The sequence below is a fragment of the Saccopteryx leptura genome, chromosome 7 (assembly GCF_036850995.1).
Source record: "Saccopteryx leptura isolate mSacLep1 chromosome 7, mSacLep1_pri_phased_curated, whole genome shotgun sequence".
Taxonomy (NCBI): Eukaryota; Metazoa; Chordata; class Mammalia; order Chiroptera; family Emballonuridae; genus Saccopteryx; species Saccopteryx leptura.
This window is the reverse complement of record NC_089509.1, coordinates 6,952,141-6,964,326: the sequence shown is the minus strand read 5'-3', so window position 1 is coordinate 6,964,326 and position 12,186 is coordinate 6,952,141. Positions and strand designations below refer to the sequence as shown.

General features: G+C 46.9%; 1 protein-coding gene across 2 annotated transcripts in view; it reads right to left on the bottom strand.

Annotated features, from left to right (window-relative positions):
* Positions 1-2,539: 2,539 nt before the first annotated feature.
* Positions 2,540-12,186, bottom strand: part of TFCP2L1 (transcription factor CP2 like 1) — a 56,954-nt gene continuing 47,307 nt past the window's right edge. For both annotated transcript variants that reach the window (XM_066344843.1, XM_066344844.1), the window contains exons 13-15: positions 10,475-10,617; positions 5,905-5,956; positions 2,540-5,046 (exon numbers count right to left, since the gene is read on the bottom strand). In XM_066344843.1, coding sequence (XP_066200940.1) covers positions 5,000-5,046; positions 5,905-5,956; positions 10,475-10,617 — 242 coding nt within the window. In that variant the 3' untranslated portion in view covers positions 2,540-4,999. The remainder of the gene's footprint in view (positions 5,047-5,904; positions 5,957-10,474; positions 10,618-12,186) is intronic.

Genomic DNA, 12,186 nt, shown 5'->3' with positions numbered 1-12,186 from the left:
CAATGGTCAGAGAATAAGGAACCCAGCTTTGGGATCCTGGTTCAAGACGGTGGCCTGAGCACATGGGTATCTTTTTCTTTCCTCTGGAGATCACTTTTCAAAACTGTTCCTACCAAGAAGAAGCCACAACCAGCCCATGTTGGGTGGAGGGTGTGGAAGGGGTGGGGGGCCTGGGAGGGCTGCCCTGCCCAGCAGGCCCAGACTCGGGACTCAGAACTCACAGGAAAGACAGTGCATGGAAACAGAAAAGTATTACAGCTTTTCTATAATTAATAAAAAAATCAAAACAATAAAACCCACAGTGAGGCCCTGGCTGGTTGGCTCAGTGGTAGAGCGTCGGCCTGGCATGCGGGGGACCCGGGTTCGATTCCCGGCCAGGGCACATAGGAGAAGCGCTCATTTGCTTCTCCACCCCCGCCCCCTCCTTCCTTTCTGTCTCTCTCTTCCCCTCCCGCAGCCAAGGCTCCATTGGAGCAAAGATGGCCCAGGCGCTGGGGATGGCTCCTTGGCCTCTGCCCCAGGCGCTAGAGTGGCTCTGGTCGCGGCAGAGCGACGCCCCGGAGGGGCAGAGCATCGCCCCCTGGTGGGCAGAGCGTGGCCCCTGGTGGGCGTGCCGGGTGGATCCCGGTCGGGCGCATGCGGGAGTCTGTCTGACTGTCTCTCCCCGTTTCCAGCTTCAGAAAAATTAAAAAAAAAACAAAAAACCCACAGTGACAGCTCATGTGACTCCTGTAGAAGGGGCCAGCTGCTGAATTAGGTGGCTAAACATTCTTATACCAAATGACTATGCACATTCTTTAATGGTATTTTTCATTTTCTCCTTCTCTGTAAGCTACAAGATTCAACTACAACCATTACAAGACTGTGAGGAGAACAGACAGCAGTGGGCGTTTCAGAGAATGAAAAATTCTACTAACAGCAAACTTAAAGTAACAGATCTTTATTAAGAAATAAAAATATTAGCTTACCATATTTTCAGAACTAAAATTTAGTCTGCCATCACTTGGCCTGGGTAAGTAACATCTCTTAGGTACAGTGATTAAAGACACCTTAGAAGGCTGGAAGTCAGAAGACTAAGGCCTAGTCCTGGTTCTGTGTAAAAACTTGGGCAAGTTGGCCTGACCAGGCGGTTGCGCAGTGGATAGAGCGTCGAACTGGGATGTGGAGGACCCAGGTTCGAGACCCTGATGTCGCCAGCTTGAGCGCGGGGTCATCTGGCTTGAGAAAAAAAAAAAAAGTTCACCAGCTTGGACCCAAGGTCGCTGGCTCAAGCAAGGGATTACTCGGTCTGCTGTAGCCCCACGGTCAAGGCACATATGAGAAAGCAATCAATGAGCAACTAAGATGTCGCAACAAAAAACTGATGATTGATGCTTCTCATCTCTCTGCGTTCCTGTCTGTATGTCCCTATCTATCCCTCTCTCTGACTCTCTCTCTGTCCCTGTAAAAAAAAAAAAAAAAAAAAAAAAATTAAAAAAAAAAAACTTGGTCAAGTTATTTTACTTCTACGTGACTCAATTTTCTCAAAAAAGAAAATGGCTGGTACCGACCTTCCCCGAAGAAGACTGTGAAACTAAAGCATGCACCAAGAAAGACTGCAGAACACCACAGTGGTAAGAGCACTGTTGAGACAGGTAAAGGGGGAGACAGCAGAAAGAGAACAAAAACCCATTGTGAAAAAGAAAAGGTGAGCTTTCCAAAGGCAGTCTCATGTCCAAAAATAAAAAAATCCAGTAAGACCCAGGGGTCCTTATCAAAGGTGCCAAAGCAACTCATTCCATGGGGATTCCCTACCTCATACCATATATAGGCATAGCTTGAAGATATTGGGGGTTCCAGGCCACTACAATAAAGCTTATATTGCAATAAAACACGTCATAATTTTTTGCTGGTGGAGGGCCTTGACTTCTATTTGTTTTTTTTTTTTTAAAAAAAGGTGCCTGAGCAGGTGGTGGTGCTGTGGATAGAGCGTTGGACTGGGATGCTGAGGACCCAGGTTCGAGACCCCGAGGTCACCAGCTTGAGCGCGGGCTCATCTGGTTTGAGCAAAGCTCACCAGCTTGGACCCAAGGTCGCTGGCTTGAGCAAGGGGTTACTCGGTCTGCTGAAGGCCTGTGGTCAAGGCACTTATGAGAAAGCAATCAATGAACAACTAAGGTGTTGCAACAAAAAACTAATGATTGATGCTTCTCATCTCTCTCTGTTCCCATCTGTCTATCCCTATTGATCCCTCTCTCTGACTCTCTCTGTCTCTGTAAAATAAATAAATTAATTAAAAAAGATAACATCTGTGAAGCACAAGAAAACTAGGTATGCCCATACAAAAATTAACTCAAGATGAATAAAAAAATTAACTAAACAATGAAATTCCTTAGAATAAAAACTAGGCATACATTTTCTTGACCTTTGATTAGGCAATGGTTTCTTAGATTTGACACCAAAAGCACAAGTGACAAAACAAAAATAAATAGTCTTGGATTTTATCAACTTGAAAACTTTTGTGCTTCAAAGAACAACATCAAGAAAGTGAAAACACCCATGGGATGGCAGGAAAACTTTATAAATCACATGTCTGATAAAGAACCACATCCAGAACACACAAAGAACTCATACAACTCATAATAAAAAGACAAATAGCCCAAATAAAAATGGGCAAAGGATAAACATTTCTCCAAAGATATAAAAATAGCCAATAAGCACATAAAGGAAAGGTTCAACATCATTAGCCATCAGGGAAATGCAAATCAAAACCACAATGAGATCCCACTTCATACCCACTAGGATGCTATGATCAAAAACATGATAGCAAGTGTTGGTGAGGATGTAGAGTGACTGAAACCCTCATACACCACTGACGGGAATGAAAACGGTACAGCTGTCTTGGAAAACAGTCTGGCAGCTACTCAGAAAGCTAAACATAGTTAATCACTATATGACCCAGCAATTCCACTCTTAATATATTCCCAAGAGAAATAAAAACATGTATATAAAACCTTGTACAAATATGTTTATAGCAGCATTTATAATAGCCAAAAAAGTAGAAACAAATAAATGTACATCAAGTGATAAATGGATAAACAAATGTAGTATATCCGTAGAATGAACTATTACTCAGCTATAAAAAGGGCAGAAGTACCAATATATATTCAATATGGATGACCCTAGAAAACATTATGCTAAGTCAAAAAGCTAGTCACAAAAGACCACATATTGTATGATTCCATATATATGAAATGTCTAAAGTAGATAAAGCTATATAAAAAGTAGATCCATGGTTGCCTAGGACTAAGAGAGACTGGGGAAAGTGGGAGAATGACAGAGAGGGTGCAGGATTTCTTTGGGAGGGGTAATGAAAATGTCCTAAAGTTGATTACGGTCATTAGGTAGGTGAATTTACTAAAAATCACTGACTTGTTCACTATAAATGGGTACACTGTATGGTAAGTGAATTACATCTCAATAAAGCTGTCATCGGCTCCCCCTTCCCCTCCAAAAAAGAAAAAGGAATCAGGAACCCATCCTTACTCTATAGGAGTACTACACCTGTTTTCCCAACACAATTTTTAATAGATCCCACTCACTCTCAAAAGTGCCCTGGTTTGTATAATAGATTAATATCATTACCCTATCGCTACATGTTATCAGGCAGGTGGCTCTGCCCCTCTGGGCTTCAGTTCCCCCATCTATAAAACAAAGGCTACCCAGTTCTGATCATCTCCAACCCCAGTACTGTACTCCCCAAAAGCTCTACTTTAGAAGCTGCAAAATCCTGCTCAGCTGGTCACAGTTGACCACACTTTGGAAGATAAACCTAGATTAATTAGCAAAGAGCTGAAGCCTCAGGCTGATATAGACTACTGGGTCCCAGGAAACAGAGGCAAGACAAAGGTAATTGCTCAGTTTACCCATTACTGATATTGAAATTTCCTCATGGGCCACTAAGACAGGGTACCCAATTACACCAATGCAGGCAAAATGCTCCAACCACATCCTCCACAAATCAAAAAAGATCCACATTTAAATGGGGCCCTCACAGAAAAGACAACATCCCTAGGAAATGTGGCAGGTTTGGCAGTAAGTAACCAGTCTTCTTTAACTGGGATTCGGTGAGTCCACCCAAGAGGGCCAGGTGGAAGGATGGTCAAGGTCATCTGATCAGAAAATGGGATGACCATTTCCTAGTCTTCCTTACCCATGACTGCTGGGAAATAAGATCACATTAAGGAGCTCAAGAGGGGTCTTTTTGTTCTCATCCCTTTTATACTCATGAGAACAAACCTAAAAATAGCCTTTCTACCCCACCCCTCTCTCGCCCAGGTCTAGGTCTGAGTGGTGGGCCTACACATACATTGTGGTACCTAGCACCCCAATGCAGAGACGAGCTCATCTCTGGGCTTTGAAGTAGCAGATCCTTAGAAACAAGGTAGATGGAAAGAAGAAGGCACAGAATAAACCCCACTCTCAAGAATCCATCCAACAGGACAGACATGTGGTTACCAGGGCCACCAAGAAGGAAACCAATACGAAGACAGATGAGGGTGGCAAATCGCCCCTATATAGTCAGCAGTCATGGCCATGCAGCCAGTGACCCGAAAAGGAGGTGAAGGTCTAGGGTGAGGCAGCGTTGGTCTGGAGATGGGAGGGTGCCAATACAGGTGGCCCCAAGATAGCCAGTGAACTAACCTCCAACTAAGAGAGCAAGGGGTTTCAGAGCAGACACCCCCACAACATGCCTCTTTAGAACAGCAGGTCTGGGATAAAGACCAAGGAACCATGCAAAAGCTCTAGGCCAAGGGAGAGAGAGGAGGCACTGGCTTTCTGCATGCCAGACACTCCTCATCGTGGGTTTCTGCTGGTTACGGTCTGTGGCTTTCACAGACGGGGCAAGGTCACTGCTAGCAGCAGCTTGCCGGGGAGGCTGCAGCTTACAGTGGTGCAATTTCTACATCCAAGGTGGTCCACGGGACTGGGGGGTGAAGGCAGCTTCCTACCACTCTGCTCAGAGACCACATTTCAGGATGATGTGGTAGCCATCACTGCTCTCAGCTGCAAGAGAGAAACACTGGGCATCTTCCAGGAAGAAAGCATGGGGCCATGGCATTTGGGAGGCATGGGAGGCATGGCAGTAGGGTGTCACCGAAGCCCGGCCATTAATATCGGCAGGGACTACCGAAATGAGGCTGCAGAAAGCAATTTGTGATGAACAAAGCAGAGGTTTCAGCAGGTGCCTGAGCATCTGTCTTGTTGAGTTTCTTTCTGACAATCGGCCTATCCACCACAGCTCTAAGCTCAAGAACTAAAAGACTTATAATCCATGGAGGCTCTGGACAAACTGTTTCTTGGGGGTGTTATGCCCCCAAGAACTTGTCACAAGGCAGCATGGATAACCTGACTAGAAGGCTTCCGTTCTGACAGATTCTACACCCTCACCTACCCTGGCCCTAAGGAAGGCCACAGCTGGTCTTCCCTTCCTCCTGGCCTACGAGTTCTTCCTCAGACCCCTTCCTCAAGAGGGCCATTGGCATCCCACCTGCCAAGCCCAGGACCCCAACCCACCAGCCTCAGAGGTTGTATTCCTTGTTTACTCTTCCTGGAGATCCTCATTCCAGAAAAACTCAAATGCATCTGTACCTACTTGGCACTGAGTTCGTGAAGAACACACTGTCTGGCAGGACTTCCCTTTCAGAAGTGACTGTGGGGCCAATCCCCCTGATTCTCACCTTCCAGAATTACATCTCACAGGCAGTTTGTGTTTCTCTTTCCCAGAGGACATTCCCAGGAGACACTCTCCAGGGGACAGTGTGTAAGCAGAACCCTCCCCTCACTACAAGACCCCAGGAGGTGCAGCCAGCATACTTCAACTCAACAAGAAAAGTTGGCGGGGCGGGGTGGGGCAGGAGTTACCTTTTAAGGTACTGAGGACAAAACAGGATTCATCTTGGAAATTCTGCACCATCTGAAAAGCAAAAGAGAGACCACGTCCCTTCAATAATGAGGCACAGTATGATCACCCTCTGTGGTGAGCAGCCCAGCCCCTCCCAGCCGGCAGGAACGAGTCACCGTATCCACAAATGCAGGCCAGTGGTGATGCTTAACTTTCACTGAGAAAATCAGACATAAAATAAATGTCCAAGACGATTACAATTTTGAGAAACAGAAACCTGAACACAGAAGACAAAAAGAAGACTGGAAAAGAATCAAGATGCTATTAACATTTACTACTGGACTCAATTTTTGTTTGCTTTTTGCTGGTTACCAGGTCTTCCAGCCCCTTTAACAAAGTAGAAATATGTGGACTGTAGCAACATATTAAAAAAAAAGTAAGGTGCTTAAAAAAATACCTGGGTAATCAGGAGGCTCTGCCTGTTGGAGTCTTAGAAGCACCAAACACAGAAAGTGCAAAAGTAGGTTTACATATATGAGTGACATTCTTTTGTGTTACTACAGCTATTGTCATAATTATAACCTTAACACCTTTTTCTAGACGAACAACAGTAAACTTACTTCTGCCCGCCACAGTGTAAACAGTTCCCCTCCCTGCATCTCAAAATGTGGTCGGAATCCAAGGATTACTCACCGGCCACCTCTCTGAAGTTCCCATTTTGATGACCTACCTACCTCATGACATTTTTTCCTTCCTGTCTCCATACCCTCTCTGTAAAATGGGGCTGTTATTATGATAAATAGTACACACACACACTACCAGGAAGCAGAGCAATAGAAGCTGGCGTCACCACAGGTGAGTGTGAATTTGTTTAACTGCTTCACAGACCTGTCCGTGGGCCCTGTGAACATGACCATATACATCTGTCCTCCGGGCAGGTGCCCTGGGTAAACTGCATGTGCACACACGGAGCACACCTGAGAACGTTCCATACTGCATCGAACACCAAAAACAGCCCCCACAACAATCAGTACTGGAAGCTGTTGTGAACAATCTGTCACACTGTGCTTTCAGCAGCGCCAGCGACCCACGGTGGCACACCTCAATGTGCATAAATCTCAGAAATACCATGTGGAACAAAAGGAGAAAGTCAGAGAAGAATACAGTATTACTACACTTATATGAAGTTCATAAACAGGTAAAATTAAACAATATATTAGGAGGAACAAGGAAATGAGTCACAGAAAATTTAGACCAGCAGGTGGAGGGTGGAGAAGAACATGAAATCAGCTCACGAAGGGGCTCAGACACACACTGCATTAACCCCAGTGCAAGTATTGGGTGCTTCAGTTATTCTTTATTTTTATTTTATTTTATTTTATTTTGTATTTTTCTGAAGCTGGAAACGGGGAGAGACAGTCAGACAGACTCCCGCATGCGCCCAACCGGGATCCACCTGGCACGCCCACCAGGGGCCACGCTCTGCCCACCAGGGGGCGATGCTCTGCCCCTCTGGGGCGTCGCTCTGCCGCGACCAGAGCCACTCTAGCGCCTGGGGCAGAGGCCAAGGAGCCATCCCCAGCACCCAGGCCATCTTTGCTCCAATGGAGCCTTGGCTGCGGGAGGGGAAGAGAGAGACAGAGAGGAAGGGGGGGGGGGTGGAGAAGCAAATGGGCGCTTCTCCTGTGTGCCCTGGCCGGGAATCGAACCCGGGTCCCCCGCACGCCAGGCCGACGCTCTACCGCTGAGCCAACCAGCCAGGGCTCAGTTATTCTTTACACTGGACACATATGCCTTATACATTCTTTGGATGTGTATGCTGTATTTCACAATGTAAATGGAAAGAATTTTTAGAATACACACATATACAGAAACATACACACTGCACTAGCCAATACGTCAGCAAAATCCCATTCCAATTTTAAAAATGCAACCTCATTTTATTGCTTGCTCTGGATTATTGCCTCCAATCCCGCAAACCCCTGTGGACCCCTTCCCCACCCTGCATGGCCTAATGATGCGTGAAGCACATTTATTCTATACTGCTGACCTGCTGTCCCTCTCAGACTCTTGGCAGCCCAGCGCTTGGGCACGCAAAAGCCCTAAGCAGAGCCCATGAAGGCTTAATCAGTAACTCTTGTGTTTAATTAAGTGCCCCTGCCCCCCAGGGGCTGCTCTGCGGCTGGCCACGCTGCCTCTAGTGCTCCAGGCAATTAGGAACCAAAGGTTTCCAATTGATTTGGGGTTAAGAGGCAAGGAGACTTGGGGAATAAGAATCGCCTACTTAGCTGAAATGGCATTTGAGTTCTGTTCTCTGCTTCACTTGCTTAACTGCCTACTCTGGAAGGCACAGGGCAACCAAGGGAAGGAACTTCCTGCAGGGACCTGTGAAATTACAAGGGTTCCAGACATTTTGGCTTTTGTCTTCACTGGAGAACTTATTCTGAATTGCAAAGTAACAAGTTTTCCATGCCACTATGATGACAACCCATTGCTCGGGGCAGTTGAACCTTCCAGGCTATTCAAAGGTTAGGGTCTCAAGTCATCAAGTGAGAAGCTCTGGGCTTGGTTTTCTTTATCTGTGAAATGGGGGTTAAAAATGATAGCTGCATTAAATTTGAACATCATGGCTTAGAAGGAATTCTGAACTGGTGGCAGAAATAGCAAGTTGCAGATGAGTGTGCAGCCGATCTCGGCAGTGCCCGAGTGCTCAGTAGTGCACACTCAGGCTCACGGCGGGCACTGGCACAAAAACTATCTGGCAGGTCTCATCAAACCTGATGCCAACTCCTCAGGAAAAGAGAGCTGGGGAAGAAGAGGTCTTTCACATTTGCTTTCGAAGGTTGCTTGACTGCTTTTTCTGTGAATTACTTTAAAAAATATTTCTTAATGGGTTTAGAAAAAGAGAAAGAGAAGGAAATCAATTTGTTGTTGCACTTATTTGTGCATTCACTGGTTGATTCTTGCATCTGCCCTGAGTGGGTATTGAACCTGTAACTTTGGGAGTATCAGGATGATGCTCTCCAAACTGAGCTCCGTGGCCAGGGATGGTGAATTATTTTGTAATTAAAGAGAAATAAAACACCACCTTGCGGACCTCCAGGATGAGATATCCATGAAACAGAGACTCCCATGAGGCTCCAGCAATTGTATTGGGAACTCAGGAGGACAGGGTTATTACTAACAGTGACAAATTATGAAATAAATATACAAATCATTAAAAGGCCTACATTTTATACGTTGTCAAATTTAAAGCTCTGTCTGCCAAATGCTCCCCAAAATAACAAGTGCCTTGCACTGTCAATTACAACATCCACTGCTCATTTAGCTTTTTCTGGTACCTAACAGTTTTCTCATTTTATCCTTACCTGCTCAATAGGTATAATTATCCCTGTTTTACAGATGTGGAAACTGAGGCTCAAAGAGTTTAAGTATATTTGCTCAAGGTTGCTCAGCAACTAGGAGCCAGTTCCAGGTGGGGACACCAGTCCAACTCCAAACCCACACGTCTCCGCTTCCCCAGCCACCACTCCTGGGCTGTGTCCTCAATAATCCTCTCCACAGAGGCTTCGAGAGTTCCCGCACTACTTAGGGTCTGCTGGGGGCTGAGCGGGGGCACAGGGTCCTAGCCCTGCTCTTAATAGCCCCCCTTTTTTAAAGGATTCATTTCAGGAGAGTTGGACAGCCTGCAGGCTCGGAGCTTGGGCTCAGCAGTGAGAGGACCAGGGTTCCCACCACACCTCCACCCTTGACCAGCTGTGTGACCTGAGGCATCAGCCTCTCTGTGCCTGGTTTTTCTCACCTGTGAAATGGGGTAATCACAGCACCCACCTCCCGGGAGGCTATCAGAATTAAATGGGTCACTGCGCATGGACTTGGCAGCAGTGGTGGGACCACAGTTGGTACTCAATGATGCTGGCACTCCTTACTGTCATTAGTAAGAGGAAGGCCCAGGAAAGAACAGGCTTAAAAGCCTCTGTTCTACAACATGCAGGAATGTCTACATGTGTCAGCAATCCTGCTGAATAACCCCTCCTCTGCCCCAAATGGAATCAGGTCACCTGAGGGCACAGTTCCAGCAGGGCCTTGTTTCATACCTGTGCCCTCTGCCAGTGGCTGCTTGTGCCCTGCACAGGTCTGGTGGCCAGTGACAGGTCCACTCAGCAGAGGAGGCCTCTGTTCTCCTCGCCAGGGAATTACATCCTCAACCCTCAGTCCATTTCACTCCTCACTGGGGCCTGGCGCCTGCCCTGGGTGAGTGCTCTTCCCTGGCTCCGCACAACCCTCGCTGCAAGCCCACTGAGGGCAGGAGTGCAGTCTGTGCTCCCAGTTCCTGCATGGCAGCTGGCCGAGGGTGGGGCACGGAGTGGATACTTTACAGCTCTTCGGAACCCAGCCATGGCCCCAGAGGCCCCTCCCTCAGAGCTCTCCAGACAGCCACTGCGGCCATAAGCCAGCAGCATCCCGATGAACCCTGTTTGCTACCGTCACCCCCAAACCCCACAGGGTGTATTTCTGACACAGGTCCTGCTGCCTTTCCCTGGAGCACAAAGCCTCAGCTCACCGGGGTGAGGCAGACGGCATGCTCACCTCATTGCTGACCACCACATGGATGCCGGTGGGCCCCTGCCGGTAGACTCGGTGAATGTGCTGTGGGGAAATGTTGTACAGGTGTGCGATCTTTTCAATCAACTCCAAAGTGGTCAGCTCTTCCAGGAAGATAGCATGGTACACTGGAGAGGGAGAGACAGGCCCTTCTATAGAACAAGCGCCTGCTCCATGCCTGTCCTTCCCTCCACCTCACCCCCCAAAATCAATAGCTTGCTCATAAGGATGTTCATGCCCAGACAGATTCTGCAGGACTGGGCTCTAAGGGGCACATGCCAAGCAGCCACACGGCTTCTGTGCAGCCCGTTGACAGGTGAGAAATGCCAGGCTGCGGTTCTTTTTTCCTGTTTCAGTCTCTCTTGGGGCACTTATATAAACTGTAGAACGCCCAGATCCACCCCCAGACCCAATAACATCCACTTATGGGTGGAGGCTGGCGGGATGGTGGCAGCAGAACTCTGGGTTTCTAACACACTCCCAATGGCTCTGATGCGCGGCCAGAGCACCTCACTGCAGGACGTAGGAAGAAACCCCCCCACTTTCCTTTCTTTCCATTGTTGAAAGGGGTCATCGGATGGCTTCAGGTGGCAAAAAGTGAGATTTAGAGATCATTGCTACTTGACAGCAGACAAGAGAGATCTGGCCCTTGCCCTTCTCCACAGCACAATAGCCATCGACTTGAGCGCCGACCCCGAAGGGAGAAAGGGCCTCAGGAACGTCCCAGCACTCAGAGTAACCATGACCCTGAGGCTGGAAAGGCTTCTGCTACCAAACCCGAGCCTGCCAGGGAGAAGCCCTCTCTGTGGGGACCCAGGTGGGTTACTCAGTGCTCGGGAGCCTCGGGTTCCTCAAAACTGAAACACAGCTGGATTAAATGACAGGCTCCCAGACTCCTCCTTGACCAAGGAACTCTCAGTTCAAAAATAATCTGGCCAAATGAACAGCTAAGGTACTGCAATGAAGAATTCATGCTTCTTTTTTTTTTTTATTTTAATGGGGTGACATTGATAAATCAGGGTACATATGTTCAGAGAAAACATCTCCAGGTTATTTTGACCTTTGATTATGCTGCATTCCCATCACTCAAAGTCCAACTGTCTTCCATCACCTTCTAACTGGTTTTCTTTGTGCCCCTCCCCTCCTCCAGCCCCCTTCCTCTTCCCCCCAACCCCGTAACCCCCACACTCTTGTCCATGTCTCTGAGTCTCATTTTTATGTCCCACCTATGTATGGAATCATATAGTTCTTCGTTCTTTCTGATTTACTTATTTCTCTCAGTATAATGTTATCAAGGTTCATCCATGTTCTTGTAAATGATCCGATGTCATCATTTCTTATGGCTGAGTAGTATTCCATAGTATATATGTATCAAAGCTTTTTAATCCACTCGTCCACTGATGGACAGTATCCCCTATCCTGTCTGTCTGTCCCTATCTGTCCCTCTCTCTGTCTCTGTCACACACACACACACACACACACACACTTACAAAGGCTCTTCTCTTTATTTTATAGAAATGAACTTCATTGTCAGTTGACTTGCACTGCTTTAAGTATTGAAAAGATCAGATATAAGAAGTGGGTAGATATTATAGTAACTAGAGGTTTAAATCAAATGCAATTCAATTTTGATACCTAGATAACATTATTTTGTGGAAATCTTTAATGATATAACTGTAGCTTTATTTGCATTTATT